Source organism: Heterocephalus glaber, unplaced genomic scaffold (genome assembly GCF_053883595.1).
Source record: "Heterocephalus glaber isolate CG9 unplaced genomic scaffold, H.glaber_assembly_v1.0 deba00000122, whole genome shotgun sequence".
Classification (NCBI taxonomy): Eukaryota; Metazoa; Chordata; class Mammalia; order Rodentia; family Bathyergidae; genus Heterocephalus; species Heterocephalus glaber.
This window is the reverse complement of record NW_028258138.1, coordinates 83,000,504-83,018,037: the sequence shown is the minus strand read 5'-3', so window position 1 is coordinate 83,018,037 and position 17,534 is coordinate 83,000,504. Positions and strand designations below refer to the sequence as shown.

Sequence of the window (17,534 nt, the reverse complement as noted above, 5' to 3'; positions counted from 1 at the left end):
AGTTGAGACAGGGACCCATTTTGTTGGTTGGTTGGTTGGTTGGTACTGGTGATCAAACTCGGGACTTTGCACTTGCCAGGCAGGCATGGTGCCACTGGGCTGCACCCCAGCCATGTTCTTCTTGATGCCCTGGGAAGTGGTTAGGAAGTTGCTCTGCTGGTCTCACCTGGCTCCCTCTTGCAGCATGCACAGCTGAGGGGTACCCGGGGTGGGCAGTCTAAGCCAGCCTCGTGCCTGGCTTTGATACTGGTGCTTGTCTAGGGTGCATGGCCTCCCATCCTCCATCAGGTGACTGACTTCCTTGGGTCACACAGAGTCACAGAGCCAGCATAGATTCAAGGACTGGGGGAATAAACTCCCACCTTAAGGGGGGAGCAGAAAAGTCACACTATAGGGGAGTACAGGCAGCCTTACCAGCCATCTTTAACCATCTTTATCAGAGACACGAACTCTTACTCTTGTCATCTCTATGGCCTGTGATTTGTTACATTTTTCTTTTAGTCAAGAATGCCTCTTACAGGATGGAGAAACTTATATACTTGCTATGTCTCTCTCTGTTAGAGGGAACATTACATTACTGTCCTCTTGTCTCCTGTTTCTCAGATTCTTAGCTACTTAACGTAAACATAGGATTTTGTTTTCTGAGGCCTCGGGAAGGTATGTTTTAAACTATTTGGGGCCAGGGATTTAGCTCAGTGGTTCCACCACCTCCCTTACAAGCGCAAGGACCCGAGTTCGATCCCTTGTACCAAAAATAAATAAATAAATAAATAAACTATTTGTGACATTTTCACTAACTCAATTTGCATAACATACCCCTGAGATAGTAAATAAGTACTTGGCTTAATAAGCAATTTCTTGAGTTCCTACTGTGTCCCAGGCACTGTGCCAGGCATTAGGAGTTAAAACAACCACCACCACAGCAGCAGTAACAGCTGGGAGCGTCCGCTTCGCTTAGGAGCAACCCTAACAGAGACACCGAAAGCAGTGGCTTCAACGAGACGTCTATTTGCGCTCATGTAAAAAGCCCCGCTGTAGAGTCCTCACAGGGGCCGCTAGTGTTTTGGAACTCAGTGGGAAACTGAATTTTCCATGCTAGGGCCCCGAGCTAGCGCTGTGTCGCAAGATGGAGCTGCGGCCATCCCGGCTGTGTTCAGGGAGGGAGGAAGAGGAAGCAGAGGCACAACCGCTGCCTTATAAGGAAACGGCTGTCCTGCAGCCTCACCCAACATCTCACTTGTCAGAACTCAGCCACAAAACGGCAGAAAAGGGCAGGGAAGTACAGTCTGGATTCCAGGCATCTGTTTCCCAGCTAGAAACTGGGGTCCTAGTGAGGAGAAAACAGCTGCCGGGAATGCGGCCAGCAGTCGTCAGGCAGGAGGAGGCAGACAGAGCACACTGTGGGACTGCCTAACAGAGGACCCTAACTCACCTGTGCCCAGGAGCGTCTCAGCGGAATTCAGCATTTTATTTTAATTACTATTAATTTGGAGACAAGGTCTGGCTGTGAAGCCAGAAGCGGTCCTCTGGCCTCAGCCTCCCGAGTGCTGCGATCACAGGTGTGCGGCCCCTGGGGCCCCAACCCTGCCTGGCTCCGAATGTCTCATTTCTAAGGAGGAGTGGAAGTCAGGCAGAGGACGGTGGTGACCTGACAGGGACAGGGGGCTCATCGGTTCAAGGAATGTCCTTGGGTTGTAAACAAGCCTGGTTTATCTTCGCTGCGACTTTCACAAGAGCCTCTTGCTTACTCTCATTCAGCAAACCACTCCACCCTAGGCTTGGCCACCCAGACCTCTGCAGGAGCCTCCGTGCCTGTGACAGCAACCAGCACTTCAGGACATTCCTGTTGAGGAAGCGAACCTTCCTTATCCCCTTCTCTTCCCTCAGGATTTGAAAACAGAGGCGCTCCTGTTGGTCCTAGGGTTACCTCTGGCTCAGGCTAATGTCTAGCTACTAACAGAAGAGCCGCAGACTTGAAGATCACTTACCGCCTCAAACAAATGCTGAACAGATCACAGCTCTCTACATCATACTACTAATTTTTATTTTTAGTGTTTTGTTTTGGTTTTTTTGGTACTGGGGATCGAACTTGAGACCTTGCGCTTTCGAGGCAGGCAGAGGAACCGCTGAGCTAAATCCCTGGCCCCTTCTACGAATTTTTAATAAATACCAGACATGGAAGCGTCACTGGGTCATGGGTGGAGTGGGTACTGGGAATTGAATACACAATCTTCACACAGGGCTACACCCCAGCCCCTTTTTTTATATTTTATGTTGACACGGGGTTTTTACCAAGTGCTAAATTACCCAGGTCTGGGTTGAATTTGTGATCCCCTGCCTCAGCCTCCTAGAGTGCTGGGGTTGCAGGCGAGTGCTGCCACACCCAGTTCCCTCAGCAATCTTTCAAAATTAAAACCAAAGGCTATATGCAAAGCAAGGGCAATCAGCCTCACAGATTGCCTTTAAATATATTGCTCCATGGGCCAGGGAGCTAGCTCAGTGGTTCCGCCACCTGCCACGCAAGTGCAAGGTCCCAAGTTCCATCCCCAGTACCAAATAAATAAATAAACAAATAATAAATTTAAAAATCTCCATGGAAACAAAGTCTACAGCAAGTAGAGTGATGTTCTTTAACATCCGGGTGAGGAAATAAAGTCAGCAACTGTATTTTTTCACTTTTCTCTGTTCTTTTTATTATATTTCTGAAAGCTAAGTCTGGCAAGTGCTACACAGTGAAACCTGAAGGGCTCCCCTGGGGAACTTTGAGGACATCACCTTATTCACTTAAGAGCCCTCCAGGTTCTGTGCAAGCCACACAGACTTCTCAGCCCTCTCAGACACAATTCCCTCTTACCCTGCCTCATGGTCTTCCCAAATTATTAAATTATTCCTCTCGTCCAATCTGGATGATAATTTTGATGCTCTACTTTTCTGCAATTTAAGACTTAAAGGTTGAACGGTCATGGTGGCACACACCTGTAGTCCTCTGGGAGGCTGAAGCAGGAGGATCTCGAGGTCAAGCCCAGCCTGGGTAACTTAGAAGCTCAGCAGGACCCTGTCTCACAATAAAAACTAAAAAGGACTGAGGATTAGCTCAGGCCAGAGGCCCTGGGGACATACTGTGGAGAAAAGGGCTTTTTTTGTTGTTGTTATTTCTGGGGGATCGAACTCGGAACCTTGCACTTACTTGTGAGGCAGGCACCAGAACCACTGAGCTAAATCCCAGGCCCCAAAAGAACTTTTTGATGTCTTTTTTTCATAATATAAATGCACACAGAGAATTTGGACAGAAACAGAGAACAGTTACAGCTTCGACTCCCACAAACGACCTCTCACCCCCTTCTTATCCAAGCACAGAGAACCGTATTTCAGGGCTAGTTTTAAAGAAATTGCTAAAGTCACTGCAAGTACATATTAACAAGGGAAAACAACGATGTACTCCCAAAGCCTGAAGATGAATGTTGCCTCTAAACACCGAGTCTTCAAGCTAGGTCCTATAATCCCACCACTCGGGAGGCTGAGGCAGGAGGATCATCATGAGTTTGAGGTCAGCCTGAGCGACATAGTGAGTTCAAGGCCAGGCTGAACTGCATAGTGAGACCCTGTCTCAAAATAAACAAACAAACCAACCGAGTCATCGGATGGGCCTGCAGCAGAGCCTTGCAAGCTGTGTGGGTGGCTCCCACCCAGCCTGGTCTGCCCAGGTGCGGATGCCGTGGCCTCCTGCCTGTGACCTCTGCCAGCACCCAGAGCCGAAACCTGGGGTGCCCGAAGGAAAAGAGGGAAGACCCCAAGCTCGTCAACTCACTGTGTGGGTCATTTGGCCTCCCACATTATCCGACGAGTCGTTTTAAATGAATGAATGGTTTCTCATGAATTCAGTGTGTAGTTTTTCCTTCTCAATCAGGCAGCCTGCAGAAAAAAATCAAGATCTTGCCCTGCAAAGTGCCCTCCCGTGGAAGAAAGGCCCCCTGGGGAACAGCTCGTGAGGGGAGCGCTGGGGAGGCAGAGATGACGGCTGCTCTGTGCCCTCTCCGGACAAACCGGCCAGTCTAATGCAGAAGCAAAACTGCCTGATCACTCCCCTCAGAGAAGAGAGCTTTGGATCGTTACAGGGCTTCCCTGGGACTCCTCTCTAATTCTGTAAAAGAGTGAATCCAAGCCGGGCATGGTGGCCAGGAATCACAGCACTTCGGGAGGCTGAAGCAGGAGGGTCGGGAGTTCCAGCCCAACCTGGGATGCCAATCAGTGTGAAGGCTCTGAGTTCAATCCTTAGTGGAGAATCAAACACAGTTTGTGGTAATTTTTTAAAAGAATATGTCAGGAATCATTAAAGGTTTACTAAAAACAAATTATGTTAAATTAATATCTATTTTTTCAATAGCATAAACTAATGCTATAAATAACTTTTAATTTGTTTCAGCAAGAAGTTTGACAAAGATCTCCATTGCATTAACTTAACAAAAACATACACCACCCAAGGCCTAGGTAAATTAACCACAATTGATGCTCTCAGTTCAGCCTGTACAAAGCAGAGCCAGCAGCTCTTCATGTTTACAATGCCCACAAGGAACTAAAGATAAACAGACATGTTCTTACACCTTGAACCCTGCTGTGGTGGCACAGCCCTGTAATCCCAGCACTCTGGGAGGCTGAGCAGGAGGATCACAAGTTTGGGACCACCTGGACGCTGTAGTGATTTAGTGAGACCCTGTCTCAAAATAAAAAATACAAAAGGGCTGGGGATATAGCTCAGTGCAAAGGCCCTAGGTTCAATCCCCAGTACTGGAGAGGGAGGGAGAGAGAGAGGGAGAGAGAGAGAGAGAATCAAAATTCAGAACAATTTAAACAGACTTAAGTACAAAATCAACAATATAAACAGACAGTATTTTTTTTAAAAAAAAACAATCACAAGTATAATTTTGGAGTGATCTGGTTTGCCAAAGTTTCCACTTCCATCCACAAGTTCATAAAAATCACAGTGGTAACAGAAATATCCCTATTATTTTACTCTGCATTGATTCACATCTCACCTGGGCGAATAATTGTCAATCCTAGTCACCGTATTTTAAGAGAAACTCTAAGGGCGTGGTGGCACATGCCTGTGGGGGGGGGGCACACAGAGACTGGTGGATCCCCATGAGTTCAAGGCCAGCCTGGAGTACATAGCAAGATCCTATCTCAAAGAGAAAAAAAAAAGGAAATCCATAGAGCAAAGACTGGAACTCATTCATTCACTTCACAAATATTTGTGGGTTTTGGTGGTGGTGTTTTTTTCTTTTTTTGGTACCAAGGATTGAACCCAGCACCCTGCACTCGCCAGGCAGGTGCTGTGCCACTGACTTACATCCTCAGTCCTTAGTGTGGTTTGGTTTTGTTTGGTACTGGGGACCGAACTCAGGTCCTTGCGCTTGCAAGGCAGGCAGTGACACCACTGAGCTAAATCCCTGGCCCAGTTGTTGTTTTGTTTTTTGAGACAAGGTCTCACTCTGTAGTCAACTACAGGCCTTGAACTCCTGGTGATCCTCCTGCTTCAGCCTCCCAAGGGCTGGGATTACAAGTGTGTGCCACCAGGCCCTGTATCACTCCACAAATATTTGAATATTTATTTTGTGTGGGAGCAGTTTCCTGCCCAGGAGGGGACAGCAGAAAGCCCCTCAGGATGGAATGGGACAGAAACTCCTCCCACTGTCCACCAGGGGGCAGGATTTCCTCACGTTTCCGGAGGGCCAGAGGAAAGGAGAACCATGTTATTTTGAGAGTTCTTTCCATGTAAATCCAACCCTGTAAAGTGACATCCAATGTCGCATGAACAGAAAGGAGGATTGTTCTGGCAAATACTAGGTCGGCCCAATTGTTGAGTAATGCTAGAAGTTTTCTCTGAGGGTTGCTACAACAAAGAGCTTTTTTAAAAAACTTGCAATGAAAAAAATAAATAAATAAATAAAATTTAAAACTTGCAATGATTTTTGTCATTAAAAATATTATCAGATTGCAGACATTTTAGACATTTTTTCTTACATAACCCCTTACCATATTTTTATATTCTTTTCTGATCCTTTCTTCTCTAAGCATATTTTTATAGTTATAATCAAATTGTACATAAAATTGACCTACTTTCCTCCTAGCATTAATTACTTTGAAAAATTAGTATATTTAAATAAAATATGCTACAATGTGCTTATAAAATATACTTTCATATTTATATATTTTAAATATATTCAAATGTACTTACTCAGACCGGGCATGGTGGCACATACCTGTCATCCCAGCACTAGGGAGGCTGAGACAGGAGGATCATCACAAGTTTGAGGTCTGCCTCAACTACATAGTGAGAGTCTGTCTCAAAAAATAAAAAGTAAAAAAGTACTTATTCCTAGGAGAAGCAGTGAGAAGTGATTGCTACTTCTTCAAAATCTCTGTAGTTTCTACTTTTTAAATCAGAAGAAACTTTGATCCTAAAAATTTTACTTGGTTCCATTTTTATCCTATGTAATCCAACATTATCATCTCTAATGCATCTCCCTCAGAAAGGCATAAGAAAGTGCTTCAGAAAGCATGTATGCCCGGGGGTGGTGGCAGATGCTTGTAATTCCAGAACTCTGGAGGCTGAGGCAGGAGGATCACTGTGAGTTTGAGGCCAATCTGAACTGCATAGCAAGACCTTGTCTCCAAGCAAACCAACACAAAAGGCCCGTACTAAATTGTTTACAGGAACATTATTTCCATGCTCTGGTGGTGACTTTGCTTCCTACTCCCCAAGAATGCGTATTCAATTCCATGAGACCTCTTGGGAGCCTCTAGCACATTGGCTGGGACCGCTGGAGACGCGGCCTCCTCCCCGAATCCCTGCCCTTCTCCGCCCCAGGGAGTCTTTCCTGGGCCCTCCCTCAACAGTGTGCTGCTTTCTACCAGGTCATTCAAGCAACCTGAAGCTAAACATGCTTCGAGTCTCCTGCTTACAAAGCAAAACCCTAAGCCGGGTGTGCTGGCACATACCTGTAGTCCCAGCACTCAGGAGGCTGAGGCAGGAGGATCACTGCAAGTTTGAGGTCAGGCTCAGCTATACAGTGAGTTCCAGGCCAGCCTGAACTGCAGTGAGACCCTGTCTCAAAAATAAAAACAAACAAGTAAACCCTAAGATGGGCATGGTGGCACACATCTGTGATCCCAGCACTAAGGAGGCTGAGGCAGGAGGATCACTGTTTGAGACCAGCCTGGACTACATGGTAAGTTGAAGCCCAGGCTGAACTGGATAGCAAGTCTCAAAACAAAACAAAACAATATAACAACGCTAATGTCGTGTTTTGTGATCCCATTGTAGGATCACATATTGTATATTTATCATAATCTAATAAAAGATTTTTCCTGATTTGTGAACTTTTTTCATGAAGTTTTGCATAGGTATAGAAATAAATATTTAATTATATATTTTTAAAATTCCCTTCATTTAAAAAAGAATCATGTTCTATGAAATGTAATCTAAAATTCAGCCATACTCGGGCTGGCATTTTTGTTATCCACACATTTGCTGCAGAAATTGATAAGCACTGGGATTTAGCTCAGTGGCACCTCACCTGCCTCGAAAGCAAAGCACACGACCCCCCATACCAAAAAAAGAAGAAATTGGTATTTTGCCATGAATCAGAATTGCTAGAAATCTTTTATACCCCTTAATTTATTCTAACATCTCTCAGAAAAATCTTCAGATAATTCTTTGGAAATATCATTATAGAGTTTATAATTCTCTTGTCTATTTTTTTCAATGAAAAATTTTTATATGAGAAAGAGAAAGAAGTCAAATGAACCAGGAGTGGTGGCTGCGGCCTATAATCCCCACACTATGGGAGGCTGAGGAAGGAGGATGACAAGTCTGTGCCCAGCATGGACAATTTAGCAACCTCACGAGAACTTGTTTCAAAAAAACAAAAAATTTTAAAAAGGGCTGGGGATGTAGCTCAGCACAAAGGCCCTGGTTCAATTCCCAGTCACATGAGCACATCTACATGCACACACACACACACACACACACACACACACACACAAACACACACACAGTAAAACAAACCCATATACTCACCTAGATTTAACAGCAAATAATGTTTTGACCTTGTTACTTCATGTTACTTTCTAATTTTTTTTATTACTTGCATGCAATGTTTACATTCCTTGTGTGGAGTTGGTATATGTACACAACACATCTTAATTTTTGTTTTTTGGTACAAGGAGTTGAACTCAGGACATTGTGCTTGCCAGGCAGGCAAAGCACCACTGAGCTACATCCCTAGTCCTTAATTCCTTTTTTCATCTTCTCCTCTCTCTCTCTCTCTCTCTCTCTCTCTCTCTCTCCTGTTTTGTTTTTTGAGACAGGGTCTCACTATGTAGTTCAGGCTGGACTTGAACTCACCATGGAGCCCTAAGTGGCCTCAAATTTACGGCACTCCTCCTGCCTTGGCCTCCTGAGTGCTGGGATTACAGGTACCTGCCACCATCCCTATTTCCTATTATCCATCTTTTACTTTGCTCTTTGTACTTTGGGTTTTTCATATAAGAGAAACCATCCAATATTTGAGCAGTGCGTCTTCACTTAACATTATGGTCTCCAGGTGCATCCATTTTCCTACAAATGACTCAAGTCTACCCTTCTTTATGGGAGAGTAGAACCCCATTGTGCACAAATACCACATTTTCTTTGCCATTCATCTGTTGATGGACACATGGGCTGCTTTCAAGATTTGGCTGATGTTTTTAAGAGTAAGTTACAAACATTCTACCTCCTAATGACTTTAGCAGGTGCCTGTAAACATTAAGAATAGAGACCCACGGTCCCTAACAAATGTACAATCATGCCTTTTTTAGTTTTTTGAGACAGGGTCTCACTATATAGTTCAGACTGGCCTTGAATTCACTATGTAGCCCAGGCTGGCCCTGAACTCCTCCTGCCTCAGCCTCGCAAGTGCTGGGATTACAGGTGTGTGCCAGCAGGCCCAGCCTCAGTCATTCCTGCAGATGGACGACATAGTCTTCTGCACCTGAATTTCCTGGTTGCACAAAAACATCCTCCTCCCTGAGTCTGCAAGCCTGGCACAGCCCCCGCACGGCGACAGGGATCGCTGAGCGGGGCCCAGGCGTCTCCGTGGACTTCCTGCTTCTGGATTTGCCCCTTTGCTTGCGCGTGGAGACGGCACTTCCTTCTGTGGCCTCCGGGCCTGGCGCCGGCAGGAGACTCCAACCGAGATTTCCTTGAGCGAGAGGTCCTGGAGGCGCTGGCCCGTGGGTGTCGCCGTCCCACTCTTTGCTGTGAAGTTGGTCCCCAGATTCCGGCTTCTGCAGGAGAACCTTCCCTGAGATGGAGTTCAAGTTCCGAACATTCCCTCCGCGCACTGCGGTGGTTCAGTCACGCGCGGACCAGGTGCCCATGGCCGCTACGGCTCCTTGTCCTTTTCCGCTAAATAGTAGCTTCGGTGCCCTTAGGAGAGTGGCCCCCAAGCGGGGATCGGGGGTCGGAGGCGGAGATTAGGTCACTGCACTGGAAATCACCAGGAGGACAGGGAGAGCGCAGAGACCAGGAAATGCAGGACCAGGATGGGTCCAGGAAACAGCAGGAGCGGGGCGCGGAGGCGGTGGAGACTCAGGCCGAGTCCAGCCCAGAGGCCCCGGAGAGCGCGTGGGGAGCGGACATGGCTGGGCGCGGGGCCAGCAGAGGGCCTTCTTTCCTTTTTCTTTTCATTAGTCCCTGGTGGCGGGGACCCCTGAAAAGAGGCCGCAAGACAGTGGGGGTAGGGGCACGGGGTAGAAGAGGAGGCACAAACTCTTCCGTCACTGAGAGGTGATATTTGAGCCAGGCCCTGCAGCCGGGAGGACATTCCCAGAGACTACGCCAAGCAGAGGTCACCGTAAAAGCTCCCACGAGCCGGTTGTGGCGGCGCAGGCCCGTAACCCCAGCGCTCTGGGAGGCTGAGGCAGGAGGATTGAAAGATCTAGCCCAACCTGGGCAACTCAGGGAGACCCTGTCCCTAAATGAAATAGAAAAAAGGGACTGGGGGTGTAGCTCAAATAGCCCCGAGACAGCCCACGTGGGGACCGAGGGGTGAGGAGCTGCGCACAGGCCCCTCGGAGTCCTTGTCAGTCTCTCCTAACACACTGGTCCCTTCTGACTGCACTCGTGCACTTCCCGGGGAAGGGCTGGCCTGGTGGCTGTCACCTGGTCACCATGGCAGCCAAGGCCTGTGGGAACAGCTGGAGGAGCGCTGACTTCCTGTTCCACGGAGGAAGATGTCTGTCTCTTTGGGGCACCTTGGGACCCGGAAGGGGCAAGAATGGTCTCTCCTCCCACTCTCTGCCTGTGAGCAGTAAGTTTAAAAGAAACTTTTCATAAAGTTTTTATTATGAACAATTTAAGACACGTACAAAATAAGAGAGAACTCCATGTTGAACCTCTGTGTACTCACTAAATAATTATCAACCCATGGCCGACCTTACTTTTCTCCATTATCTAGCTCTGTATTTACCCCTGGGATATATTAAAGCTAGTTCCAGGCATCAGTACTTGTTGAGCATTTATTATACATCAGATAGTATTCTAGATGCTGGGGATATATTTTATTTATTTAGGTTTGTTTGCTTTTTATTTAGTTTTTGAGTCAGGGCACACCTCACAGAAACTGCTTTGCCACCCAGTGTGTGTGTGTGTCGTCCCGTTCCCCACCACCACCACCACCAATCCCTGCTTCTTTCTTTCCCACTCCTTTGCTCCCAGGCAAGAGGGCTCCCTAGGAAACGCCCCACATGCTGATCTCCACTTTGGTTTGCTCCCCTGGGAACCTGAGACAGCAGAGCCCGGGGAGAACTTGTTTTCAGCAAAGAAATGCTGTGTGTAAGGGAGCGAGTCCTGGAAACAGCTGAAGGAAGAACATTTTGGGCAGAGGAAACACCGAGTGCAAAGGCCGTGAGGCAGGAGTGGGTCTGTTGTGTAGGAGGAAAATCAGGGACTCTCGTGGGGCCAGCTTAACAACAGATGAGATCGGAGTCAGGGCCAAAAAGTGTGGAGACAACGAGGCCGCGGAAGGGCTTGACTTTCCTCCAAGCGGAGCAGATGAAGAATTTCTTTGGCCCCTGCACTCCCCAGGAGAGATCCCCAGACAGCCCTCTTTCCATGCAGACCAGGAGATGGGCCAGGGGTTGCAGCTGCGTGGCGAGGAGCCCACTTGGGACCCACGAGGGCACCCAGGGTACCATGGCCAGGCTGCAGCCCAGCTCTGAGGCTGGAGAGGAGAAATACAGACAGGTACGTGGAGATGAGGAAGTCAGAACTCAGCACTACTTTCAAGAAGACTGCAACTTCTGAGACCCAGCTGAAGTCACCCAAGGCATCCATACCCACATTCCCTTGGTTAAATTTGGGCTTCTCCCCTCCCAGACCATCTGACCCCAACTCCCCATGAACACTAAAGTCCATACATTGGCTTAATTGACAAAGTAAAGCACAAGAACCTGATCCTAAGGTAGAGGGACAGGTTGAGGGAATCCAAAGAATGTTTAAATTTCCTATCTTAAATAAACAGAACTGCCCCTCCCCTGTAGCGAGCCAGGGCTACTTTTTCCAGGGGATTTCACGCCTCAAGCAAAGCATGAATGAGCTCAGCTCTTGGATATAAGAGCCTCTGTCTCTAGGGCCTGCTCTCTATTTCTCTGAGTATTATAGACAGCTGAACTAGATAGAAATATTACAGGCAGTCAGGTAGGGCTAGGTCCTCCAGAGAGTCAGGACAAAGGTGAAATACAGCACAACTATGGCTGGGGACACATCTGTTGGAGACCAAGCTCAAGGTAGATGAGATGAGCAGGCCTGCCTACTTCCTCAAAGGACACACACCAGGCCTAATGAAGCCTAGATAGACCACAGTCACCCCAGCAGGTGGCCAGGACCTCCGGGCCCACCATGTCATCGAAGTCTTTGTTCTTTCCATGCATGCTTGCTATGTGACTTATTTCCTGATTGGATCACTGTTACCTAAGTGACTGTACTTGTAATCTTGTTTGTTGATCATAGCTGTAACCTGCATTGTACCCACATTGTACCATGTTGTACACGGTTTTGCTCTATAAAACTCCCCTATAAAGTGGGGTCCCCAGCTACCCATATGGGACCCTTCCTGTCTCTCAATAAATATTTTCCTGCTCGTAACTTCCATTGTTCCTAGAATTCATTCTTTGATTTTTAGAGAACATGAACTTGGCATATCAGACATTTGACAGGCTGGGAGATATAATATTTTCATATTTCATCTCCTGATTATGAGTGGGATCCTTTTAATTTCTGTCTAGTAAACCCTTCCCATGCCTCTTACTGATGCGACCTGGGAATTGTTCCCACAGGAGTCAGCGAACCTGTGAACCTGTTCTATGGGTTAGTGGGTCAGGTTCTTTATCTCCGCTTCAGGGACTCCTAGGACCCTGTCTGGTGGCAGTTTCTTGGGCTCACCATTCTCTCCATAGTCACTTTTCTTTGGGGGAAACTTTGCAAACCCCTACAGGGTGGCCTAACATGGGGCCCAGCTCCATCTTTTCCCTAGATAAGTTCACCATTTATTTGTGCAGATAGCCAGGTAGGTGAGCATATATCTACAGGGAGAGATACCATTTTAGAAATATGCATAAAATATTTTCTTTAAAAACATGCACTAGGAAAAAAGAAAAAAGAAAAAAAAAAAAAACATGCACTAGGGGGCAGGGGATTTAGCTCAATGGTTCCACTACCTGCCTTGAAAGTGGAAGGTCCCGAGTTTGATTCCCAGTACCACACACAAAAAAATGCACCAATACGACATATACCAAAAATAATATTGGTTATCTCTATCAGATGACTTTTTTCATTTTTACTTATCTGTATTTTCAGAAATCTTCCTTCAGTGTGTATTTATTATTTTTGAAATGAGAACAAAGAAATGTCTACAAAAAGCAGCACAGTGAGATTCAAGGAAGCAATGAACTTTTCTGAGGGATGAGAGCAAACCTTGAGACATTGGCCTCTCCCATCTTACACTCAACCAAACACAACTTGTGGCCTTGTTTGGATCCTGGTCCATGCAAACCAGCTGTAAAAATATTTACAAGAGAAGAGGAAAAATTTAACCTCTTCCTGGATGCTGACGATACTAAGCCAGTATTATTCTTACGAGGTATGCTAATAGTATTACAGTAATGTCGGGAAAAGATCCTTATCTTTTAAATAAACAGACTGACATTTTTATGGCTGATGTGACCTGAAACCTGGGGATTTTATGGGGAGATAATTCATTGGGAGCATGAGGTGGCTGAAGACAAGAAGTCAAAAGTTAATGCTTATTTAAGTTGGGGAATAGATTCATGCAAGGTCATTTAGATGTTTTCTCGACTTTTGTTTGAATTTTTCTATAATAAAATATGCACTAATAATTGATGTAATTATTTTTTCTGTAATAAGCAAAAAAAAAACCCTTTAAGTGTCTTTAGGGTCAAGACGGGGCTCAGCAGGCATCCTGCTTGCAGTCGTGAGCACGTGGCTGGAGACCTCCTTGGGTGCGTACAAAGCCGTCTGCACCGCGGGCTTCATGACCATCTGATGTGGGTCGATGCCACTTGTTCTGTAATTTCTTTGTTTTTGGTACCGGGGATCGAACTCGGGACCTTGCGCTTTCGAGGCAGGCGGCGGCGCCACTGAGCTAAATCCCCTGCCCTCCATGACTTCTTAAGGCTGCATCACAATATCACAATATTCTTGTTTTCAAAATGAATTCTTCAAAACAAGTACCCATCTGATTCCCATGACAACAATGTGAGGCAAACAGACCCAGCCACCTGGGCTAAAGAGGAAGGAAATAAGGAGATTTACACTTCACTCAGGTGGGACTTTAATTTTTTTTCAATTTTACTTCTTATGAGCTAAATCCCCGGCCCAATGTCTGCAGTACATAAGGATTGCAATCGTCATGGGCAGTTGGTGCCTGGACATCCCACAGCTTTTCCTTTTTCATCCTCCTCTGCCCCTGCCTCCCTCTCTCGGTCCCCTTCCCATTTGCAAAAGATCCATCTTCCAAACGGGATTTTAAAATCTGACCTAATTTTTAAGAATGCAATATACTAGAATGATAATACTGTTATCAGTGAGAAAGAAGACCTATTTGTAACGAGTAGATTTAGAAGTACTCCATAAACCCCATAAGTAAGTATAATTTTTATGGATTTTTTTATTCACTTGGAGATAATCACGCAACAGATACATTTCATTTCAGATTCGTTATGGAAGTACTTGAGTGACCTCCAAACTGAAAAGCTCCCAGAATGTTTGTGGCGTGGTTGGTTGGTTGTTTTTAGGTCCTTGGATACTAGCTCCTTAAAAAGCAGGGTGCAGAAATCAAAGGCCGGATTGTGCAGAGTCCCTCTCTTGGATCCTTATTCAGCCAGCTTCCCAGCAGGCCGCAGCTCAGAGGAAAGGGTCCAAGTTTTGCTTTGAAGAGCTCGCTCAGCACTCCGCTCACACGGAGCCGCTGTATTCGTCCCCAGCAGTCTGGCGAGCTGCTTGCGCTCAGATCTTGGACTCGGAGCCTCGCACGCAGGGCGCCCCGGGCCGGCGGTCCTCCTCCGGGGGTCCTTGGGTGACTGAGGCCTGGAGACGAATCTTGCAGAACCGTACGCCCACAGGCGCGGGGGACGGGAAAATGAAAGCCCACTGCGGCTCCGGTCGGCGGGGCGGACGCTCAGCCAGGGGACCGGGCAACGACTCTGCGCTGTTTCAGGTCTCGGCGTCTGTGAGCGGCGGCCCTGTGCACCTCGCAGCCGAAAGGCGCCCAGGGGTGACGAGACAGAGCTCCTCGGCAGGGCTTCTCCAGGCTTCCGCGCGGCTCGGAGCCTGCGAGGCAAACTGCCCGGGACCCGCCCGCCCTCCGTGTCTCCGCAAGGCAGAAGGAAGGCCGAGGCGAGGCCGACGGCGGCAGCCCGACTGCGGCAGGGAAGCCGCCCAGGCCCCGCCCCCGTGCGTTCCGGCGTCGCGTGACGCCGCAGCCCCGCCCCACGCACGGAGCCCGCGTCCGCCCGCCTGGCTCCGCTGCGTCCGGTTCAGCACCGCGGCGCGGACAGCGCCCCGCACCCGCGCTCTCCGCTCCGCACCCGCCGCCCCTCCCGGGAGCCGCACGCACGATGGGGTTCCGGGCCGCGTGGGCTCTGGTGCTGCTGCTCCCTGGTGGCCTGATCCATGGTTTCCCCAAGCCCCGGGGCGTTGAAGGTAGGTAGTCGCAACCCCGCCCGCCTCCCACCGTGCCCGCGGAGCCCTCGAGTCCCACGACCCCCACCCCCGCCCAGACCGATAGGCTTGGAAGAAGGGAGGGAGCGGCTGTTCCGTCTACAGTGGCTTGGATTTTTTTCTTTCTCTGGTTTTACAACCTGCTCATAGTCTATTCATAACATGTGCAGTAAGGAGGAAAGCGCTTCCCGTGCCAGCGATGCCAGTCCAGATCGTGTTGGCTCCAGCTGAGGGCCGCCAGCGAGCCAAGTGTCAGAACTATGTCACATTTCTGGTGGGGGGGGGGGGATGCGATGCTATTAACCCAGGAAACGCACCGGCACAATGGCAAAGCCACACTAGGAGCCACTGCCACAGTGCACTGTTGGTTGGTGATCCTGTTAATAAATGTATTTCGTAGGCATCCAGAAGTATTTCTTCTAATAGGTGTTTTTTCTCTCCTTTTAAGAAAAATGTTTCAATGAGAGACATACTGTATCTTTCCAATGCATAATTAAATTTGTGTGTGCTTATTCTAGACAAATCTCTACATAACAGAGAATTAAGTGCAGAAAGACCTTTGAATGAACAGGTAGGTCAAAAATAATATTGTAAATGCCATTTTGTTTTGCTTTAGTCATGATTGTTATTGTACTGTGACATTTTTGCCATTTTAAATTTACAAACTTCAGGAGTTTAAAAGTAAATTGATGAAATTAGGAGGGGGAATCTACTTCTGGTGACTCCTATGCCATAAGAGTTGTGTATATTGAGCTTTGTGTGATGCACAGTGAGGAATGTATACAGGCTCAGCAAGCTCAATACCACAGCCACTCTAAGACTGCTTAATTTGCCAGAGATTTATCTTTTACCCCTCTTCCAGGAGAAAGGAACTGACACTTACAGAGCACCTGCCCTTTATTTCATCTCACTTAATCCTTACAACAGTGTTTGAATAGGAATCATTACCCACATTTTACAAAAAAAGAAGACTAAAATCCATAGAGACTAAATCGTTTGGGTTTTATACTTGGTAGTGAAGTGATGGTTTAAGGCCAGATCTATCTCCTGTTGTTTCACAGATTGCTGAAGCGGAAGCAGACAAGATTAAAAACATATCCCCTCCAGGTAAAGAGAAATTGTATCAATATTCACTTAAATAATATAGGTTATGAGAATCTGTTCTAAAATGGATATATTGGGCTTGGGACATTTTTTCCAGAAAACACGCCAGGTGAAACCAATTATTCTTTTGTTGATAACTTGAACCTGCTAAAGGCAATAACAGAAAAGGAAAAAATTGAGAAAGAAAAGCAATCCATAAGAAGCTCCCCATTTGATAATAAATTGAATGTGGAAGATGTCGATTCGACTAAGAATCGAAAACCAATCGATGATTATGATTCTACTAAGAGTGGATTGGATCATAAATTTCAAGGTAAATGATATAAAAGAACTTTTTGCTACCTATTTTTTCTAATTTGGAGTTTCTCATTATATGGTCCATATTTTTAAAATATCCCTTATACATTCATAACTTTTATTAATCAAATTGAGATAAAGTAAAGCCCAAATTTACTGATAATGTGCAAAAATCTTGCTTCATAAAATCCTGAACTTTATTTTCTCCTCAAAGAATTCTTTACTGATGTTTGGAAAAAAATTTTAAATCTACTATCTATATCTTACATTCATAGATTCATTTAATATTTCATTTTATTTTAGCAATTAGCACAAAATATCAATAATTCTCAAATAATTAGATCAATAAAACACTCCCCAAAAGTAGAATATCACTATTTTCTTTTCAGTATTTACCTCCTAGCTATATCCTTTCTCCTTTGGTCTTCCTACCCTTTCTGTGGCTTGTCTGTCTTCTGTACCCTGATATTCTCACTCACCCAGACTTTTCTGAGCTGCAGACCGGTTTTTCTATGTAACGTGACATCTTGCCTTGGAAGTCTCAGATGCACCTCAAACTTAACTAGTCCGACATTAAACTCACAATCTCTATCCACCTCACTAGCCTTCTCAGCATGATTGTTTGCTTGTTTGCTTGTTTGCTTGCTTGCTTGCTTGCTTGCTTGCTTGAGACAGTCTCGCTTTGTAGTTCAGGCTGATCTTGAACTCACTATGGAACCCACACTGGCCTCAAACTTACAGCAGTCTTCCTGCCTCAGCCTTCTGAGTGCTGGGATTGCAGGTGTGTGCCACCAGGCCTCAGCATGGCTCAGCATAATCTTTTCTTCTGGTACCGGGGATTGAACTCAGGACC

General features: G+C 46.6%; 1 protein-coding gene across 4 annotated transcripts in view; it reads left to right on the top strand.

Annotated features, from left to right (window-relative positions):
- The first annotated feature begins 15,060 nt into the window (after nt 1–15,060).
- Nucleotides 15,061–17,534, top strand: part of Scg3 (secretogranin III) — a 28,714-nt gene continuing 26,240 nt past the window's right edge. For 2 of the 4 annotated variants that reach the window (XM_021261146.2, XM_087180598.1), the window contains exons 1-4: nt 15,064–15,262; nt 15,799–15,851; nt 16,342–16,387; nt 16,482–16,697. In XM_021261146.2, the coding sequence (XP_021116805.1) occupies nt 15,178–15,262; nt 15,799–15,851; nt 16,342–16,387; nt 16,482–16,697 (400 nt within the window). In that variant the 5' untranslated portion in view covers nt 15,064–15,177. Of the gene's footprint in view, nt 15,263–15,798; nt 15,852–16,341; nt 16,388–16,481; nt 16,698–17,534 lie in introns of all 4 variants that reach the window. The other 2 variants (XM_004835404.4, XM_004835406.4) reach the window with 2 other exon arrangements.